The sequence below is a fragment of the Equus quagga genome, chromosome 19, assembly GCF_021613505.1.
Source record: "Equus quagga isolate Etosha38 chromosome 19, UCLA_HA_Equagga_1.0, whole genome shotgun sequence".
Classification (NCBI taxonomy): Eukaryota; Metazoa; Chordata; class Mammalia; order Perissodactyla; family Equidae; genus Equus; species Equus quagga.
This window is the reverse complement of record NC_060285.1, coordinates 6,094,199-6,115,591: the sequence shown is the minus strand read 5'-3', so window position 1 is coordinate 6,115,591 and position 21,393 is coordinate 6,094,199. Positions and strand designations below refer to the sequence as shown.

The window sequence follows — 21,393 nt, the reverse complement described above, 5'->3', positions numbered from 1 at the left end:
GAGGTCACCGAGCCGCCGCGCCCCGCGGCTGTGACGTCACGGCCCCGCCCCGCCGCGCCCCGGGGACCGCCTGAGACCCCTGCCCGCCGTCCCCGCCCGCCCGCGGCCCGCAGCCGCAGCCCCTCCATCGCGCGTTCGGTCGTCCCACCGCGGATTCCGTCGTTCGGCAGGCGCGCGGCCCAGACTCCTGAAACGCTCCAGCTGGAAGGGACCCTAAAGATGCATTCGTTCGCTCAGCAAATATTTAGGGGCACCGGTCCAGGCGCCCGAGACGCGTCAGGAAAAGCCTGGCCCTCTAGGCGCTCAGATTTGTGAATACCCAAGATAATTTCAGGGAGCCGTAGGCGCTGTGAATATTGTGCTTTGCAACATCCTGGGGACAGACGGTGGGGAGGAGGGGTTAACTGCAGAGTCCGAGACCTTAAGAGACAGACTCTCTTGGGATAGTGCCCCCAAATCTGCATTTAATAAGCTATCTCTTTTGCAGACTGCAATTTGAGAACAACCGAATTCTGGAGAGTTTTTAGTGCAAACCCTCATCCAATCATTCACTCAACAAACATATATTAAGCACCTACTACATGCCTGGGACTGGAGGAACATGAAGATGAAAACGATGAAGTCCTAGTGTAGTTCTCTGAGGCTCTGCGTCCTTGACTGTGAAAAGGGGACCTCTACCCCGGGTGCTGTAGTCGGGAGGATGGACTGAGATGACTGCACCAGCAAGAACGGGGAGCAGAGCAGGTGGACAGGATCTGCCTGCTCTGTCTCCTTCTTGCACTGGACTGAGACACTCGAAGTCTGGCAAGGGAGACACACACAAGGGCGGAGGGGCATGGGCCATGGGTACACAGTGGACAGAGAGGAAAGAGAGCAATGGACCCCAACTCCAGAGGCTTGTGGATGTCTTTACAGGAACAAACAAGGACATTCCAAGCACCCAAGACATTACAAAGAACACTTACGTTGTGGCACAAAGACGGCTAGCCAAAGGCTGGAGGAATCGAGCAAGTGCATGAATGTGCTGATGTTTCAGGTGAGGATTCTCACTATGAAGAAGGCGAGGAAGAACCCAGTGAGATCAGAATGGAATCTGAGGTATTAACACGAATTTATTATTTTTAAAAATATCTATTTCTTATCTTTGCTTAAAAGGCCTTTGGCACTGGAATTCCTGTAATACCAGGCACACCCAGTGCCCACATCTTGGTGTCTAAATCCTTCCCCACCAAAAAGAACCAGCATGTCTTGGGAAAAAGGCCAATTCCAGGGCTGGGCGAAGAAAGTACGAGATGAGCCTAAAACATCTTGTTGGGCCAAAAATTAAAGTGCTGAAAAAAAAACCCTGATGGGAATAGGTGAAAAGGACACAGGAGCTAGACTGAAAGGCCAAAGCAGGAACAATTTGTGCATGTTAGACAAAAACTGGAAACAACTCAACTGTCCATCAACGGTAGGCTGGATAAACTGTGATATATTCATACGATGGAATACTTACTACACAGCTATAGAAAAGAATTACTGATATATGCAACAACACTGGTGAATTTCACAGTCAAATGATGAACAGAAAGAAGCCATACACAGGGCCCACCCCGGGGGCCTGGTGGTTAAGTTCCATGCACTCTGCTTCGGTGGCCTGGGCCCCGTTCCTGAGCACGGACCTACACCACTCGTCTATCAGTGGCCATGCTGTGGTGGCAGCTCACATACAAAAAGAGGAAGATTGGCAGTGGATGTTAGCTTAGGGCAAATCTTCCTCAGCAAAGAAAAAAAAAAGAAAAAGCCAAACACAAAAGGCAATACATTGTATGATTCCGTTCATATACGGTTCAAGGACAAACAAAACTAATCTGTGATGATAGAGGTCAGAAAAGTGCTTACTTTGGGGCACAGGGAGGGGTTGAGTGGGAATAGACACAAGTACCCTCCAGAGTGTTGGAAACATTCTATCTTGCTCTCAGAGGTGGTTACGTGATGAGACAGACATAGGATAGAGAGATGGAGATGAAGAGGCAGGGCCTGCTTCCTGGTTGTGCATCAGGGAGTCACAGAACGCCCTGTTCTCAGAGGGACCCTGCACCTGGGCTTTAATGCTGTGTGGTCACCATCTTGAAATTCTTAATATTTAATCTTTGAGCTTTGCTTTAGAAGTGGAGTCCGATGGGGCAATGGACGTGCTGAGGACTTAGAACTTCGGCTCATGAGTGCTCCCACCTCCTGCCACGTTCCCAGGACAAGTCCTTGACTGCCCACTCCTCTGTCCTCTGGTGTTGCAGCCCTGTCCAACCTCTCTCCTTACCCCTGCCCAGCGACCATGGGGCTTGGGCACCAGCGAGCAGAGGATCAGGTCTGACGCTCCCACCCCATGGCATCTCAGAGCGGGCCGTGCTCACAGCCACCACTGTCATCCCCGTCCTGTACTGGGCACCGCAGTGCGTTTGGTAAAGGAATCAGCAGACGTGAGCCTGTCCCCCACCACCATTTCAGGAGGCAGAAAACTGACGCCTTGTGCCTCCTGATGTAACGTACCGAGGAGGACACAGGATCACTTACGTGGTTTTCCTGCCAAAAATTCATATCCTGAATCGAATAATGAGGAGAGAACACAAAACCTCAGCCAAGGGACAGTTCATAAACAACTGACTTGTCTGAGCTGTACTCTACAAAAATGTCAATGTCGTGAAAGACAAAAAAAACAAAAAGCTGAAAGAACTGTTTTAGAGAAAATGAGACTAAAGGTATTTAACAACTAAATGCGATGGGCGACTCTGCATTGGATACCGGATCATGAAAAAAAGCCATAAAGGACATTACTGGGACAATTTGCAACATATGAATATGGACTCTATGTTAACTGGTAATATTGTATTAATTTTAAGTTTCCTGAATTTTAAAACTGTATTGGTTATGTAAAAGAATGTTCTTTTTCTTAGGAGGCACATGCTGAAGTATTTGGGGGTGTAGAGCATGATGTCTGCAACTTTCAAAGGGTTCTACAAAAACCCCACAATTATAACACTAATGTGAGTGCACGTGTATACAGACATTGAGAGAGAAAGGCAATGTGGTAGAAGCCACAGTTATGAAGGGAGGTGATGGTTGTGTTCATTGCTGTATTAGTTTTCTATTGCTGCTGTGACAAATTACCACACACTCATTGGCTTAACAGCATGAATTTATTATCTCACGGTTCTGTAGGTCAGACGTCTAATGCGGGTGTCACTATGCTGAAGTCAAGATGTCAGCAAAGCTGCATTCTGGAGGCCCAGGGATGACTCCATCTCCTCGCCTTCTCCAGCCTCTAGAGCCGCCCACAGTCCTCGGCCCCTTCCTCCATCTTCAAAGTCAGTGATGGCCGCTTTCTCACATCACGTGACTCTGACACTGACTCTTCTTCTGCCTCCCTCTTCCACTTTTAAGGACCCTTGTGATTATATTGGGCTCACCCAGTAACCCAGGATAATCCATTTGAAGGTCAGCAGATTAGCAACCTTAATTCCATCTGCAACTTTGATTCCCTTTGACATGTAGCAACATATTCACCGGTTCTGGGAATTAGGACGTGGATATCTTTTGGGGGCGAGAGGGCGTGTTATTCTGCCTATCAAAGTTGTATTACTTCTTGGAGCTTTTCTATAGGTTTAAATTTTTTCAGAATAAAAATCTAAAGAAAAACGTCTGTTAACATAGAAAATCCTGACAACTCTACAAAAATAAGCTACTAGAATTGATAAGTGAATTTAACAAGATCACAGGACACAAGACCCACAAACAAAAATCAATTGTATTTCTACATACTAGCAACAAACAACTGGAAATTGGAATTTTTAAAATACCCCTTACAATAGCATCAAAAAGCATTAATTGCTTAGGAATAAATCTGAGAAAATATGTTCAAGATTTGTAAAACAAAAGCTACAAAACATTGATGAGAGAAATTAAAGAAATGGAGACACACACCCTGCTCATGGATTGGAAGACTCAACATCGTTAAGAGGGCTGTTCTCCTCCTTATCTATAGAGCCTATGCAAACCTAAGCAAAATCTCAGCAGGCTCTTTCATAGAAACTAACAAGCTAGTTCTAAAATCTATATGGAAAAGCAAAGAACCTAGAATAGTCAAAACAATTTTGGAAAAGAATAGCAAAGTTGGAGGGCTCACACTACCTGATTTCAAGACTTACTATATAAAGCTATTTACCTTAAAGCTATAAACCAAGAGAGTGTGGGATTGGCATAAGCATAGACAGATAGATAAGTGGAACCGGATAGACAGCCCAGAGATAGACACACACATATATGATGAATTGATTTTTGACAAAGCTATCCTTAAAGAGCAGAAAACAAAATTTTCTTATGAGCCAAAAGTGTCCACCAAGAACTAGTCTTCCCCGTGGGAAGTGAAGGCCCATCTCTGGAGGCGTGTGAGAGGCTGGGTAGCCTTCTGTCCTGACGAGACTCTTTTCAGTAATCGGAGGGAAAGCCTCTGCGCTCTGAGATCCCTGCGATGCTCGGGCGGCCTGGGAAGAGCCCGCGGGCCGCTGTCCGCGGTGCTGAACGCGCACAGCTCGCCAGATCCCACTGTCCTCCGGATCCGGGACTCTGGGTGGCCACAACTCGCGCTGGCCCTGGTTTTGCTTTTATCTTCCATCTTGATGTATATTTTCCCATTTGATGCACTACCAAGTGTTTAAGTTAAGTCCTCGTTTGTCATGGAAATGTCAAACATATGCAAAATTAGAATAGTATAAACTTCTACCTGGTCGTCAGTCAGTGTCAACTGCTATCAACTCATGTTTCATCAACTCTCGCCCACCCCTCCCCACCCGGATCATTTGGAAGCAAATCTCATGTATTATATCATTTCATTCATAAATATTTCAGTATAGATCCCTAAAAGATAAGAACTCTTTGATGCATTTCCATTTTACTTTTTTTTGTTTAATAATTATTTGTCAAAAGTTGTAATGTATTTATGTTGTTTTGCTTACGTGCGACTAAACAGTGTACTGATAAATTAGTCCAGAAGAAAAAGGAAGTTACTATCTAGAGACTTATGGTTCCAAGAAAATTCTTAAAAATTAATTCCCAAAAAAAAAGATAAGAACTCTTTGAAAACATATTCCCAATACATTAACACAAGCAAAAAGTAATGATGATGCCTTAACATCACCAAATACCTGATTAATGTACACAATCAAATTTATGGACGGGATGCAAAACTCAGAGGGGTTGAGGTAACTGCGTGGGGATCCCTAAGGTAGCCAGGATTTAGTGCTGGGGCAGAAGTAACCCCACTAGCATCACGTGAACCCAGCCACAGGTGGGCACATACCAACCTGCTTGCCACAGGTGACATTAAGTCTGAGGCACAGGGTGCTGGCTCAGGAAGGTGGCCACACCCACAGAGTGGCCCCTGAGGATACCCATGCCCAGGAGCTACAGGCTCCAAACCCAGTCCTGCGCAGACGGATCCACATCATTTACATCAGAATCTCTGCAGAAGAGTCCTGAGCATCACTATTCCTACCCAGCATGGGTAGGGTTGGGTTCTAGTGTGCAGACAGGGTGGAACCACAGCCTGACTTGGGCCCGAATGCTCACTCCACCACAACCGACTATGGGACCTGGGACAAGGCACTTCACCTCTCTGGCCTCAGATTCTTTGTCAGTTTAACTTACGATGGGCCACCGCCAACCTGCCTTTGCTCCTGCAGTCCCCGCTCCTAGAATGACTTTCTGCCAACCCAAATTCTAGGCTTCCATAAAGACCCTGTTCAGAAACCCGTTTCCTCTGTGGCTGGTCCCCTCTTGGAGTCATCTCTCCTCCCTCTGACCACAGTGGTGGTGATTGTCTGTGTTATGGGCTCAGGGCAGAGCTGGAGGCCCCTTAGAAACCAGCTAGTCCAAAACTAAAACCCTGATTTTAAAGCCATAGAAATGAGGAATTGATCGAGGAAAGAAGCTGCCCAGCACCACAGAGCAGGTGCACAAAGAAGCTGTGACGGTCTAGGGAGCTTCCTGCCGCCTGGAGCACAGACTTGGGCATTTCCAGCTCTACCACTTGCCAATGAACATAACATCTCTGTGCCTCAGTTTCCTTACCTATAATGGGGACAATAATACCTACCTCCCAGGGTTGCTGTGAGAATTAATTGAGGTGATGGGCTTTGTAACCTGTAAAGTGATGTACACCTGTGAGGGTTAGAGTCCCTATTCCCTCCACAGAAATAGCAATAGAGACATGTGAGCTCCTTGAGTCAGGGATCTGCCTCAGGCATCAGGACATACTCAGTAAATAACTGGCACTCAGAAAGCCAGGCTGGGGGGCTTTCAGCCAGCCCAGGAACGTGGCTCAAGAATGGGAGCCATGGCTGTGCCAGGGCTCCAGAGGCCAGTGTCCCTTGGTTGGAACACTGGGAGAAAGAGGAGGGTGGTGGACCCACAACTTCAGCATACTTGTTGGAGGCTACAGCACGGGGTCCAGAGAGGGCTGTGACTTTAAATGGGTCCAGGTCCCAACTGCAGCCTGTTGAGTTTTGTCTGGACTATCTCCCACGCAGGGGCGATGTGAGGCTCAAAGGAGGCCAAGTGGTCCTCCTAGTCTGGCGCCTAACAGAGAGTGGAAGTGTAGTTAGTGTCCCTTCACGCCCTGCTCCCCCTGTCTGAGCAGTAATCCCTACCATTTAATATGGTCTGCAAGGAACATTTACTTTTCTCAAGTAAATATTCCATGAGCTATGTGTTATTGTCTCCATCTTATACAGAGGGAAACTGAGGCACTGAGACGTGAGGGGATGTCCTGGGGTCACATCAATGCTGAGTTGCAGACATGGGACTCAAACCCAGGTCACCCTAAATTCAGAGCCCAGGACCCCTCCTCCACTCTGTAACACCCCAGAGCTCTGAGTCAGGAGGATGTGTAGGTAACAATGGGGGAGTCTGACCTGGATCAGCTCCTGGGCTGTCTGCTGTGTCGGCTGAGCCATCGCCAGGCTCAAGGAAGAGCATGGCACTGTTGGTGGACGTGCCTCAGCAAAATTCGCGGGCGTTGCTCAGGACAAGCTCATTCATTCTGAGGCTACATTAATAGAGGCAGTAACCGGGAAGTGGGAGGTCAAAGGCAATTCAGGTCCAGTGCTGGATCCCATGTCCTAGAGGGAGGTGGACAAACTGGAGGTAAGGGGCTGGAGGTGATGGAACAGCATGTCTGGGTTGGGGGTGTCCTTAGGAGTGCTTACAAGGCACGAGCTGCTCCCTGTGGAGAAGAGCAGCCTCAGAGGGATCAGATCGCTGCCTTCCTATCCCTGCCAGGCTGTCCCCAGGCAGAGGGAGCACGCAGGGTCCACGGGCCCAGAGAGCAGAGCTGGGATCAGAGGGGAAAGCCACGGGCTGTCGGATTTTAAAGCCACATGAGAAAATGCCTAAGAGTTAAATAAGAGAGAAACCCAGAAAGTACTTGTAAACTGTGAAGGACGGTGGGCAATACTTGGGAGTAGTCTCTGCGACTATCAAGTTGTGAGCAGATGACCTTGAAGCACACGCCACAAATAACGACGACTGAAGAGAATTTCTCAGAGCAGAGTATTATAAACAATGGAGACATTCAACCAAGTAAACCAGAAACATTTACCAACACGCTGCTTGGCGAAGGAGGAGGATGGAGAGGAAGGCGGGACTGGCCACCACCCTTCCCCATCTAAGACACAAAAGAGAGCAATGGGGACCAAGATGGCGCCAGAGCCAGCCCCAAAGAACTGCTGAGAGAGAAGGCAATAGAGGGAGGCTCGAGTGCCCATGGGAACAGAGGCCCCCGTGCGTGACGAAGGACGAAAGACGGGGAGCAAGAACGTTCTGAGAGGCCTCCTGAGCTCTAGATCCCTAACCTGGAGACCCGGGCAGCCAGGCCGCCCCTCTCTGCTGCAGGAAATCCCCAACTCAGCAGCTGGGCGTGGGGATAGCGCATCCCAGCTCTGTGCAGAGAGGGTCACCTGACGCCGGTGGGCAGCCCCCTTCCTGCTGCAGGGGACACTATCTGTGCCTGACCCCCCCAAGTGGCAGCAAGAGGGGACAGAGGTCAGCTCAGCCCCCGTGCACCCTGGAGATGGGTGAGGAGGTGAGAGCCTCCTGCATGTCCTCACTCTGTCCCCCTCCTCCCCCTTCCTCAAGCCCCGCCCCCTCAGCCCCAAGCCCTCCTGTCCTGCACTCTCTGCTCTGCGCTACCTTGTGGCTTCCCTGCCCTCGACCCTCCAATGACGGCCCAAATCCAAACCCCTCCTTCCGCTGACACTGTCTCCTGACCCAGGAGGCCTCTGCCCAACCCCGACCGACTGCCCCAGGCTCCCAGCGTGCCCCCTTCTCACACAGCTGCTTCCTGTCTCCTGAACACATCAACTTCATCCTCGCCTCAGGGCCTTTGCACCTGCTGTCCCCTACGTTTGCAAACTCTTCCCCCAGCTCTTCGCCTCGCACCCCAGGTCTCACCCCAAATATCACCCCCAGAGAGGCCTCCCGCACCGCCTGGCCCAGTGCTGCTCCAGCCCACGCCGCTGCCGTGCTCCCCCTCTTTCGCTGTCTTCACAGCACTGCCACTCCTTGGGATGGTCAGACTTCTACATTTTCCCATTTGCTGTTCAGAATCTGCTCCCACACCCACCATTTTGTTCACAGCTGTGTCCTCAGAGCTATAACTCGTTAAGTATAAATCAAGTGAACGAACGAATGAATGAATGAATGACTCATTATCTCTTTTATGCACATACCGATTCCCTTGCTCCCTTTTTCTCCACTTCTCCACCCTCCCCATCCCCACCCGGGCTCGTGTCTCCAGGGGTGCAGGGTGGGTTCTGCTCTGAGGGCAGGAAGAGCAGGGACTCCCAGGAGAGGTCAGAGGAGGTCTGGTGTCCGAGCATCCTCTGTGCCTGAGAGAGGGAGGGGCCTAGGAAAGGAGGGCAGCCCCTGCCACACCATCAACCAGCCTGAGGAATAAGGGGGACTGTGGGGGTGGCAGCCGGGGGGGCCTTTGGACACCCCAACAGAAGTACACACAGCTGGGATTCTGGAAAGACTTGAATCCCTCTGTCTCCTCCCACCCTTGCTGGGGGCTCCCACAGGATGGACCCAATAGGACGTCAGAGATCAAGGTTGCTGGGGTGAGGCAGACCATGAGGGTCCCCCCCGAGTGACAGTGCAGGACAGAGAAGGTCAGAGGAAGGATCTGGGGAGGCCACCTCGCTCCATCATTTCCACTTGCCCCCCGGATCTCTGATGGGAGCACACGGAATTTTCTCCATCTTCTGTAAAGTGCTCTGCAAGCAGCTCAACGACAGCGCCCGAACCTCCCTCCTCAGCAGGTGCCGTCCCCAGGTCCCCAAAACGGAAGCTCCGAACTGGGATGCGTCTCCGCTCCTGCCTGCCTTTCTCCCTCTGATGAGATGGGACAGGCTGACAGGGACACACAGTGACCCAGGGACGTGCCCACAGGCTGGGCCTCTCCCAAAAAGAGGTAGCCAGACCCCAGGGAGCTGGCTCCAAGGAGCAGGGGCTCCAGAGGGGCTCCTGGGGGCCAGCCACCCGCGTGGTCTGGGCCAAGCATCTGAGAGGAAGAAAGGGAGGCTGTCCCCTCGGTCCTCCAGCAGCCGGGCTCTGAGCTCCAGGAGAGGGGTCAGAACTCAAAGACTAGGGGAAGATACGGGCACACAGGACGAGGGCCAGGATGGGGTGAGGGGAGGCCAGTCACTGGGCTGGCCCAGCTGGATGCCCCTCAGGCCTGATGGGCGAGTCTGTGTTTCCTGGCCAGGTCCACAGGAGAAGCCGCCCCAGGCTGGAGGGGGCTGGTACCTGGCAGACTGCGGAGCAAGCAGAAGCCAGTGAGGGTGAGTTTTGGAGCCTGGGGTTGGGTGACAGGCAGGGGGAAGCCCTGTGGAGGCAGCCCCAGCCCAGGGTGAGTCCGGGGCATTCTCCCAAATCCACCCCCCACCCCACGCACTGAGGAAGGCCCGGGGCGGTCCCCTGGTGAGCTGGGAGTGGCCGGGGGGGTTATGGGGATGGCCACTAGCTGGGAGCACGGCTCTGATTTTCTCGCTAAACAAAGGGCTGTCGAGCGGTGGGGAGCCTGCTGGCGTCTCCTGCTAGTAGGGAAGGCAGAAGTGGGGAGAGCCAGGCAGCGCTAACCCAGACCCCACACGGGGCACGTGGGGACATCTCGGGCAACAGCAGAAGGACTGGCAGAGCAGGGAGACCTGCCGTCCTCTGTGAGCTCCGGCCGTCCCTGGGAGCAGGAACAGTGACTGCCCCCCGGCTCGTCCCGCAGACCGACCAGTGTGACCAACCGGCGCCTCCATCCAGGCTCAGCACGGGTCCAGCCCACAGCGGTGAGCAGACACCCGTGCAGGGTACTCCCCGGGCGGATGCGCAGAGGGCGTGGCTGGTGTGCACTGCCCGCCCAGGGTCCAGGAAAGGTGCCTCTCCCCACCCAGCGCAGCCACCCGCGCTCTGCCCCAGGCCGCCTGCACACTCACCGGACCAGCCTAAGGAGCCGGTCCTTCGTCCTGGAACAGACCTCGAGCGCCAAGCTCCTCAGCACATCCTGCATCCAACGCAAGTCAGCCGGCGCATCGGGCAGCCAGACTGCCAACCTGGAGAGAGCAGCAGCAACAGCTCCACCCAGCTAAGCCCGAGCAAGTGGCCCCGCCGGGCCCACCCTCCCCACGGGCCTAGAGCGGAGGAGCCGGGGTCTCTGCGCCTGAGGCCCAGGCCTAAAGGCATTGGAGGAGGGGTGAAAAGAGCCCAGCGGGGCTGGCTCCATCGCAGGCAGGGCAGACCCAGGGGGCAGCTGCAGAGGCCGGAGGGGTCGGGGAACAATTTGCGATGGACTCTGAACGCAGCGGAGGTGGCCGGGCCCTGAGGTGATTCCCTAGGACATCCGTGGGAAGCCCAGGGCGGGAAAGGGCAGGGCTTTGGGATCAGGCCGGATCGGGTGCAACCCAGCTCCTCTGCTTATTAGCTGTGTGACCTGGGCAAGTCAGGGAACCTCTCTGGGCCTCAGTTTCCTCCCCTGCCAAATGAGGACAGTCCCCTCTCCCGCAGTTCCTAACCTCCTTCCTGTCTCCATCCCTTCCTCTTGCTCCTCCCTAGACCGGCCCCTCTCTCCCCACTCACACCCCTTTGTCCACTCTCCTCTCAGCAGCCAGTGACCTTCCTGAAACACACATCCCCGCAGCCTTTATGGCTGAAAATCCCCCTGGGCTCCCACATGGGCCCCACAGGGTCAGCAGACGGCCAGGGTGTCTAACTATGGCAGAGAAAGCGCCTGGCCAGGCACCTTCTCAGACTCCCTGGATACTGCAGGGCCTCGCCTACCACCCTATTGCCCTTAAAGGGGCCCCTAAACTGGGACCTCAAACTGGGCAGACAGTCCACAGAGCGTCATGTGACAAGCAAAACAGGCTGGACCGTCACCTCCCTTGTTCTGGACCTTCTGCCTCTGTTATTGTAATCTCCATGTTGAGCGTGTAGGTTACAGAAACCACCAAGTAGGAACTTCCCTGTGGTCTAGGCAGGCCTCCCCATCGGTGCTCAGACGTGGATTTTTCTTTTTTGTAACTGAAAAGGCTAGAATGTGCATTTATCCTTTGGATTTCAACTTGTGGTTTCGGCCTAACAGCCAGGCACGAGAAGAATCTGTGCCAGCAGAAAGCTCTCTCCCAGCAAGTTAAACAGCAGAGCCGACCCCGATCAACTCAGCGTGGGGCAGGCCAGAGACCTGGGGCTCACCATCGTAGACCTTCATCCACGGAATAGGGAATTTTTTAAAATACGGATCTTCCCATGACATTTCTCCTGCTGAAACCCTTTGCTGCCTTCCCACCACCGTCAGGATGAAGACCACACTCCACACATGACTGCAGAGCACTGCATGTCTAGCCCCTGCAGCCTCCCCAGCCCCATCTTCTACAGCTTTGGTCCACATTTTGGCTCCAGCCACATTGGCCTCCCTTTCTGCTCCTCAAATGAGCCTTACTCCCTTCTGCCTTCTGCCCCAGGACCTTTGCACATGCTGTTCCACCCATCTGGAATGCTTTTCCCTTCCCTCTTTGCCTAGTGGGCTCTTATACATCCTTCAGATTATAGCTCAAAAGTTACCTCCTCTAGGCAACCTTTCTTGACCCGATAGCCCCTAGTGGGAGCCATCCGAATTCACAACCAGTGTACACCTCTCTAGGTATCTCTAGGCAGAGCTGTGATTGCACAGGTGAATGTGTGATGATTTGTGGGCCGTGAGGCTCCAAAGGCCAAGGGGACTGGGTCTGGGTCAGTGCTGCTCCCCTAACCCCCTAGTTGGGGCTTGGCCCCTCATAGCCCTTCAGTAACTATTGGTGCAACGAATGAGCAAACGATGCAGAGTGACCCATTAAGCAGCAGAGTCAGAATGCTTAGTGAGGGCTTAACCACAGCCAATCCGCCTTGGGAGGACCTTGCTTTACAGAAAAGGAATCTGAGGCCCAGAGAGGTCAAGACACCTGGCCCAGGCCACACAGCAAAATCTGAGCCAGACCAGCCCCTAGAGCGATCCTCAGACACAGCACCTGTCCTCTGAGGCTCTGACAGGTGGAGCAGTGGGCCAAAGGTCCGAGAGACAGGGGAGGGGCCAGGCGCTGGCCCAGAGGCCCCTGCTTGCTCACAGCTGCCACCTCACCTCCTCATCAGTCCCACTCTGCGAGGAGACCATGAGACCCCTCTGGGTCAGGCAGCTGCCACAGGAAGAGTGGGGAGGCCAGCTGGGCTCTGCCCACCCAGGGTGCCAGCCGCCCTTCCTGCCTCGGGCACCGGTCCCTGCATTGCCCCGGCGACACGCCGGCCCCTCCCGGGAGCCCCGGCCGGGCTCACCTTCGGCTCCGGAAGTAGACGTACTCGAAGGGCAGCGTGGCGGGCAGCAGCAGGTAGGTCAGCGCCCGCCCGGGCCCCGAGCGGCAGAAGCGGGCCCAGGCGCGGGGGTCCCGCGCACGCTGTTTCTTCAGCGCTACGAGAGAAGCCGCAGCGTGGCCGCCACCTGGGCCTGGAGCCCCAGGACCCCGCAGCCCAGCCCTCGATGCCACCTGGGGCGGACGGGCGGGCCGAGCCCCTCTGCCTCCTGCGGGCCGCCGCCTGCACCCGCCCCGGCCGGCCGCAGAGGGAGCAGCAGCCGGCCCGGCCCCGCCCAGGAGCCAGCCCCTCGCTCGTGCCCTCCCATGTCCCTGAAACGGGCAGAGAGTGCCCCTTTCACGGACGAGGAGCCTGAGGCTCAGAGTGCAGAAGTGACTTGCCCAAGGACCAATGCCAGGAGGTGGCGGGGCCAGGACGGACCCCAACCGGTCCGCCTCCCCAGGCTCCTCCCGCCTCTCCGGCCCCTCTGGAAAGTCCGCTGCGGCCCCCAGGCGGGGACGGGCTCCCGCCCCGGAGCTCCCTCAACAGCAGTGACGCGAGGACATAACGACCGAGAGCACCAGCCGCTGCGACCGCAACGACCATTTCCCGAGCCCCTGTCCCCTGAACTGACCGCGTGGAAGGGACTGGCGCCTGGGCCCCCAGACCGAGGCTCACCACGCGCCACCACCCACCATGCTCCCGCCAGCGCCGTGCGGAGAGCCGCTTGGAGGGTCCACAGACAGCATGTCGAAGACCCGGCCCCCCATTTACCTGCTCTGTGTCCTAGGCTAGCGCTCCTCTACTGGGGGGTCCGGCGGGACCCACCGCCCTGGGCGTGAGGGCGAGGATGAAGGGACGACCGTAAGGGCGGGGCCAGATAACAGTACCCTTTCTGGTGGGTGGGCTGCAGAGTGGGCAGGGACCTTGGGGGGGGGGGGGCCGTGCCCCATCCCGGAGGTGGCTCTCTGGTGCCCCCATGTGGCTTCAGGGATGCTGCCCCGGTTCCAGAGCCCCAAGCCGGAACCTGAGGGGCTGGGCGCAGATCCAGGCCCATTTCCACACGCGTGTGGTCTCCAGCGCTGAGAGGCGCCCTCCTCATCTCCCCGTGCCCTCCCCACGCCCACTGTCCCCACTCTGGCCTCAACCACCGTCATCTCTCCTCCCAGCCTCCTGCCTCTTCAGCCGGTCCCCTCCCAGCTAGGTGCAGTTCAGCTGGCCTAGAGTTCAGAGCAGCAGTGAACTCTAAAAGGGAGGTCACCCCCTCAACCTTTAATCCCCCAGGGGCTCATTTCTCCCCTCCCACAGCGTTCCAGGCTGCCTGCCCAACCCTTCCAGCCTCCCCAAGCTCATCTCCGCTACTCTGCACCTCAAGCACTATGCTACAGTCACGGGGGCCTCAAGCTCCCGCCTCAACTCCAGGACATTTGCACATGCTGTGCCCTCTGCCTGAATGCCCATCTTCCCCCTCTCTTTGCCTGGCAGAGTCCTCCTTACAAGTCTCCCTTAGAGGCTCCTCTAACTCGCCCCCTCCCCACCATCACATGTGTCTGTGGGACCCTGTGCTTTCCTGCTGTTGCAATAGTGACATTTAGGTCCCCTGGCCGGAGCAGACGAAATGTTTTAGAGCAGAACTCCTGGTTCTGCCATTTGTGAGTACTGTGACTCTGGGCAAGGCGCTTAACCTCTCTGTGCCATGGTTTCCTCATCGGTACAATGGGGACAATTCAGCACTGTCCTCAGAGCACTGTTGGGAGAGTCCAGACCCTCTGTGTGTCCCTCAGGACCTCCTACCCTTTCCTGGACAGTGGGCAGAGGCCTGGCTTTCTCAGGCACAGACTCGGGTTCGAATCCCCCTGTTGCAGGCTCTGAGACCTGGGTGACCCCTTTCCCACTCCGAGCTTCAGTTTCATCATGGGTAAAACGGGGTAAGAAAAAGGAGGAGCTCCTGGCACCACGCCGGGCACTTAGTAGGTGCTCAAAAAATGAGTCTTGCCCTCTTCCAGACCATGAGCACCTCCGGGGCGGGGTCCCCGGCCCCAGGCCCCCGTGGCAGGGCACCTGCCCGGGGAGCGAGTGAGGCAGGAAGCGGCCGTACCAGCCTCCAGCTCTGGCGAGAGCTGCTCAAAATCCGGCACGTCCTTGACCAGCACGTTGGGCACCGCCCAGTTGAGACACAGGCCCGTCTGCTGGCCTCCGTCATGGCCAGTGTCCCGGGTCCCATCAGCTGGGACCGGGGGCTCCTTAGACACCAACGTCCACAGCACCGGCTCCTTGGTGAGTCCTGGGTCAGGGGAGAGGAGGGGAGGGACAGGTCAGCCGGTCTGGAGCCTCCGGGCGATAGCGACCCCCCGGCTCTCCACACCACCCACATTATCCGCACCCCTCAACGCCCCAGCCCCGTTCTGGGGACCTGCTTACTGCAAGAGGGACCCATGGCTCACCCCGAATGACCCCTTCCTGCACCCCTCAGGCCTGCTCTGCTCCTGTTTCCTGTGCACTTTGTTATGGTGAATCAGAGCCTAGATCTGAAGACCCGGGCCGGGGTTCACATCCACCTGCAAGACCGTGACCTAACAGCTCCATGCCTCGGTTTCCCTCTCCGCGAAGGGGGAAAATTAAGACTCGCTTTATACGGCTGTTCTGAGGATCAGACGAGATGAGTACACAAAGCGCAGGCCCAGGTCTGGCCCGAGTTAGGTGCTCAGCAAACGCTCCCCGCAGCCGGGTGTTTCAGGCCATAGCATGGGGGGAGGGGGAGCCGAGGACATGGGTTCTGGAGGCCAACGGCCTGGGTTCGAATCTCGGCTCTACCACTTTGAAGAGCATCGCCCTGTGGGGTAACGTCCACGCTCTCCAGGCCCAAACTCTCCGGCCCACCCACTGCCTCATGAACAGCCGCACACGCACACGCACGCGCATGCACACCTGCGACCAGAGCAAGTCACATGCCCTGCAGGTGCCGGTCTCTCTTTCTTTGTGCTGGCTCTTCTTCCCTCTGCCTACAATGCCCCCTTCTTTTCTGTCTTCAACGTCTCCATAGTCCTCATAACTAGTCAAAACTCATCTTATTTGTCACCGCCTGCAGGAAGACATCCTTGCCCATGCCACCCCCAGCCCGGGTCGGGTGCCTCCTCTGGGCCCCCACAGCCCCGAGCACCCCTCCGTCCCCCTGGGGAGCTGCCTCTCCCTGGGCCTGTCCCCCTGCACCAGGTTGTGGGCAGCTCGAGAGCAGACACGTGTGTGATTCCTCTCCGGGTCCCCAGCATCCCGTTGAGGCCAAGCACAGAGTGGATGCCGAGGAGGAGAATGGGCGAGCCAACGTCCCTGAACTCTCAAGCACCCAAGAGGCAGGCCCGGCCCGGTGCTCACGTGGCACGTGACCCCGGCTACTGTGGGGGCGGCCACCTACCGCGTCTCTCCAGGAACCTCAGGGCGTCCAGGTACCCTTGTCTGCAATTGTCGGCCACCACCTGCCAACACACAGGCCAGGGTGGGGGGTGGGCTGGGGCGGCCTGGACCTGCCCCTCGAGCTGATGGTCACTGACCGGAGACCTGTCTTCAACTGGAAGTGATCCCAGTCCAGCCTACACTCCCCGGAAGCCCCCTTGGCAGGGCTCAGGGACCCTGGGGGACCCCAGCCCTGGACGGGGAGGGCCGCAGCACCACAGGCAGAACAGATCTGCCCGAGCTGCTTCCCTCTGCGCAGCCTCACTTCCCCCCCATCCTCCCAGACTCCCCGGCTGGCTGGCTGCTCTGGCTCCAGGCCCTCCCGTCTCTGGCCTCAGTTCCCTCCTCCGGAAACTGGGATGACAAGGCCTGGCACAGGATACCTGGGACACCGCCTGTTCCCCATAAGTCAAGGACGGTGGTTCCCTTCGTCCTTTCGACGTTTATTCCCAGGACCAGCCTGAGGTGGCAGAGGAACCCCGGGGCCCCCGCGGGGCCGTCTCAATCAGAGCCCCACTCATGGAGAAAAGGCACCTGCAGGCCCAGCCAGGAGCTTTGCCTTCACTGCTGTGTGACCTCAGGACGGCCACACCACCTTTCTGAGAGCCTTCGTTTGTCTGTAAAGTGGGGCTAAGACTCTGTCCACTCCAGAGGTGCAGGCAGGAGCAGAGTAAATGAACACAGCCTCGTTTCATAAAGTGTAAAACCCTACTCAACAAGAGGTGTGAAGGAGGGAGGGCTGGGGCGTGGTTGGGGTGGAGGAGCGTGTTATCATGATAAACTGTGGTCAGATTACCCATTTTCCAGAAATAACAAGGGGCCAAAGGCAGGAAATGTGGGTCTATTGTCCATCATCTCTGAGCTTGGGCCTCACCTCCACGTGACGGCCAGTCGTCTGGCCAGGGTTTAGGGCAGCGGTTGAAAGCGTGGGTCTGGGCTAGCTGAGGATTCGAAACGTGGCTTTGCCGCTTCCAGGCTGTGTGACTTTGAACAAGTCGCTTAACCTTTCTGAGCCTTAGCATCTCCATCCCGGGAAATAGAGATGACAACAGGACCTTCTGCAGAGCCTGACCCAGAGGAGTGCCAGCAGAGGCCTGGCTCAAACCCAAGCTCAGTGGGATTGGCGTTAACGTGCTCCCCTGGCCACAAACCCTTGACCACTTGGGGCCAGTCCTAACTCAACACTTGCTCAAGGAGGGGAAGACTAGCAAGGGCATGACCTGAGCCCCAGGCTGTGGGTTCGAGGGCTTGGTGGACACATGTGTCCCAACCACCCTCAGACTGTGGGAAGGGATCAGGGCCACAGAGTGTGACTCACGGGGCCCTTGACCATGGCCCCGGCTTCGAGGCTAGGCGCTGGGCCAGTCCTACCTCAAGATCGGGAGAGACGAGGGAGGCGAACCCCAGGAATAAGTTCCTGGTGCAGATCTGGAAGCTGGCATTGAAGGTGTTCAGCTCATGTATGTTGGCCGAGGTGCTCTGGGGGCAGATGTCCGCTGTCCCGTAGAAGGGCGACACGGTGATGGTGGAGGCGCAGTCCGCGAAGGGCAAGTTGTTGCTCAGACCCCCGTCAATGTAGCGCTGCGATGGCGGGTGGACAGTGGGCGGAGCTGCCCTCTCAGCACGCCGGCCCTCCTCCCACGCTGCCACGGAGCCACCAGTCGGAAGTGGGCTGCAGCCGGCGACCCCAGGGCTGCCCCTGGGTCACTAAGGCCCCTCTAGCCCAGGAGCAGGGGGAGGGCTAGCACGCAGTAGGTGCTCAAAGAGTGCTGGTCCCTCCTCCCCCCACCCCACACCTCTCAACAGGAGGCACCTTGGGCTGCCCGGAGCATGGAGCAGGGGTTCAGCCACTTACCTCCCCTCTGAATTCGGGAGGAATCACCCCACAGTAGAAAGGAAGGTACAAAGAGCCGATCAAGGCCTGGGGAGACAAGAGTCAGCAGAAATACACTTGTCCGCACTCCTCACATTCAGAACCTGCTCTGAGCATGGCATCTACTCCCAGGACAGCCTGTAGAGTGGGCGTTATTAGTCCCGTGTCCAGGGGAGGAAACTGAGGCCCCAGGAGGGTCATGTCCCGGCCGAGTTCTCAAGGTTAAGAAGGGATCTGATGCAGCCCCATCTCTGCACCCACCCTCCTCCTCCTCCTCCCAATGGGATCCTGGCTGACTCAAGACTGCTGCTGGAATTTTCTTTTCCCCAAGGACAAAGAGAGGCGCCAAGGACCATTTCTTCTTCATCTGCCTGGCAGGAATTCGTCACCAAGAATCTAGATGTACCCCCCAGAGTGTGTTCCTTAGACACAGATCCAACTAGATACACCTCAAACAAGAAACCCTGACCTCCCTACCCACTTGGAAAACACCATTTGCTCTTCCCAGTAGAGGCTCTGACAAGTCCTGCAGTAGAAAAGACCCTTAACATAGACCCTGATGCTATGGACATTTAGAGCGGGGTCTAGGGGGAGGGGCTGTCCTGTGCATCATAGGATGTTTAGCAGCACCCCTGACCACTACCCACTGGATGCCAGTAGTGTAGGCTTGCGTGTACACACACACATACACACACAGTTGTGATGACCAAAAATGTCCCCAACGTAGCCAAATGGCCCCAGACAGAAAGTCACCTCCTGTTGAGAACCACTGACCTAGAGCTTATGAAATTTGTGGAGTACATCACCTTGTCTCTCAAGCATTTGGAGACATCCACCCCTGGGAGATGCAGAGCCCATCCTGGCCCTGACTGTATGGAAACGCAGGTGACAGCCTCATTCCCACTGAGCCATAATTAATAACCGTGACAGCCGCTAAGGTTTACTGAGCACCTGCTCTGTGTCAGGCCCTGTACCATGTGCACACAGGCAAAGACGCTGCAGACACTTTGGGGCCCCCGGGGGGCTTCCTCTGGAGGACTTGAACACCAGCCGGCAGCAGGGGACCAGCCCCTCCCTGCACACACTAAGAACTCCGGTCAGCAGAGGTGCAGAGCCAGGCCCTGGGCTGGGTGCTGGGGGCACCAAGATGAAGCAGATTCTGCATCGGGGACCCCAGGCTGGCTGGAAGGCACAGGCCCCGCTGGGGAGGGTGAGCAGGGCTGCCATGGGGGAAGCACGAACCGGCCGGCTGAGGCCTCAGAGGGTAGGGCCTTGTCTCCCCACCTGTCTGTGCACTCCTGGGAGCCTCCTGACCACCCCCCATCCTGTCCCTGGCCTCTCTCCCTGCCCATGTGGCTCTCTGTCATGTCATGTTCTATTTCAATGCTGAATTGTTTCTGAATTCATTACCTGCAGATGTGGTCATTATCTGTACCCTACACCCAGCAGACTGGAAGCCCCAAGATTTCTGTCTCTCATTCTGCTATAGTCACAGTGCCTGGCACATAACAGACACTCAATCAACCTTTGCCTGCTGGGTCAAAAAATGCCTGGAGGACTGGAGTGGGGTGGGGGCTGGGCAGGTACCCATCTGGAAAGATCAGCCCCTTTGGGTGCCCTGATTACCAAGGCCTGACTTTGCCCCCGTCCCCAGCCAGACCCTTCTGTGTGCAGCCAAGGGGCCTCCCCATGGCTAGCCAGGAAGTCTCCAACCTCACCTTGCCTCCCACTCACCTGTCTGTGCCTCAACTCCCTCAGTTGTAAACACCCTTGGGAGCTTCAAGCCCCAACCCCACTACCCACCCCCACCCCTACCCCCACCCCGCAGACATGTGTGCCCCTGGGAAGCTCCGGGAAGTCACTCTGGCAGGAGATGGAGCCCACCTACCTGCCACCAGGCCGTGGGTCCCACCACCTGCTCACCTGGATGACTTCATCGCGGCTGGCAAAGTCAGTGACTATGATGTTGTGGCCATCAGGCCAGCGGGTCAGCGAGATGCCCAGCTGCTGGGAGGCCAGGATGTGAATGTCAGCTGGGAGATCGGCCTGCAGCTGCTGCTTGATGTACTCGATGGGCGCGAAGGCAGGGTGGAAGACGCCCAGACTCAGCTGATCCACCTGCTTGACCATGTCCAGGATGCGGGAGCAGCAGAAGTCTGCGGACACGCGGAGGGGAAGGGTCCTTAGCCAGCCAGGGCCTGCCCACACTTGTCCCAAAGGCTGGACTCCCCACTGGGTACATGGGGCCAGAGGGTCCTCCCCTCTCCCGCTAGAGTCTGTGCCCAGCTCTGAGTTCAAAGGCTCTGTCCACCTTTTGACCTAGGCAACAGTCTTCCCGGCTCCGAGCCTGGGATCTGTCCTCTGCGAAATGGGGGTCACCACAGTCTTGGGTGCGAAACACCCTTCTCGGTGCCCACCCTCTCCCGTTGGAATCAGCTTCGCCTCGGGCAGGCGAGCCCGTGGCCCCCAGCCCTCCTCGCCCGCGCCGTCCTGGACGCACCGACCGACTTGCCCACGATGATGGACATGGCGTTGAGCGCCCCGGACGAGGAGCCATAGATGCGGCGGGCGCCCTGGAGGAGGCGCGGGGCGCGCTCTCTCAGGCACTGGGTCACGCCCATGTGGTAGAGGCCTAGGAAGCCGCAGCCCGAGAAGGACAAGTTCCAGCTGCCGTCTTCCTCGAAGCACGCCATGGCGGCGAGGCGGGCCGGGGCCGGGATGGGGCGCCGTTCGGGGAAGCGTGGCCGGTCGGATGCGGAGCGGGAGACGGGGCCCAGAGGTGAAGCTCCCGCCGGAGCCAGGCCCCGCCCCCGGGCTGCGTCACCCACTGCCCCAGCCAATGAGGTCTCCGAGCCTCGCCCCTAACCCCCAGCCCCAGGTGTGCGCCAGGTTGCTCCAGAAGTGCTGGCACACTATGGGCGCCGCGGCACCGCCCCCACACGCCTGCCCTGGGTTCGGGTCACGATCCGGGATTCCAGGTGAGGAGGCCCCGGGGGAACGGGACCAACTCTTCCCCTGACCTCTGATAGGGGTGACAGAAGCGTTATTCCCGCCCGCGTTTTACAGATGAAGAGACTGCGACAGCGAGGGAAAGTGCTGGCCAGGAAGCGGCAGCTGGACCCACAACACCTGGTCTTTGGGGCCAAACCAGACTTAATTCTCCA

The 21,393-nt window shown here is 56.7% G+C and overlaps 1 protein-coding gene across 4 annotated transcripts; it reads right to left on the bottom strand.

Annotated features, from left to right (window-relative positions):
- Window positions 1-5,057: 5,057 nt before the first annotated feature.
- PNPLA5 (patatin like phospholipase domain containing 5) lies at window positions 5,058-20,974 on the bottom strand. Of its 4 annotated transcripts, none has more exons than XM_046646048.1 (9): window positions 20,730-20,974; window positions 20,153-20,385; window positions 18,212-18,277; window positions 17,728-17,937; window positions 16,319-16,379; window positions 15,005-15,190; window positions 12,892-13,024; window positions 10,524-10,640; window positions 5,058-7,157 (listed from the first exon to the last, which is right to left on the bottom strand). In XM_046646048.1, the coding sequence occupies exons 1-9, from the start codon at window positions 20,920-20,922 to the stop codon at window positions 7,121-7,123; spliced, it is 1,236 nt and encodes a 411-aa protein (XP_046502004.1). In that variant the 5' UTR covers window positions 20,923-20,974; the 3' UTR covers window positions 5,058-7,120. The 4 variants fall into 4 exon arrangements, 2 of the variants coding, with proteins under 2 accessions (XP_046502004.1, XP_046502003.1); XM_046646047.1 differs by lacking the exon at window positions 5,058-7,157 and adding an exon at window positions 8,730-9,851; XR_006886119.1 differs by lacking the exon at window positions 12,892-13,024.
- Window positions 20,975-21,393: the final 419 nt, after the last annotated feature.

Excerpts from the sequence above, each read along its gene's own strand:
- PNPLA5 (XM_046646047.1), bottom strand. The coding sequence starts at position 20,922 with ATGGCGTGCTTCGAGGAAGACGGCAGCTGGAACTTGTCCTTCTCGGGC. Across the intron at positions 18,278-20,152 it reads GCCGCGATGAAGTCATCCAG|GCCTTGATCGGCTCTTTGTA; the intron begins GTGAGCAGGTGG and ends TTGTCTCCCCAG. Across the intron at positions 9,852-10,523 it reads CGGCTCCTTAGGCTGGTCCG|TCTGCCAGGTACCAGCCCCC; the intron begins GTGAGTGTGCAG and ends CTTGCTCCGCAG.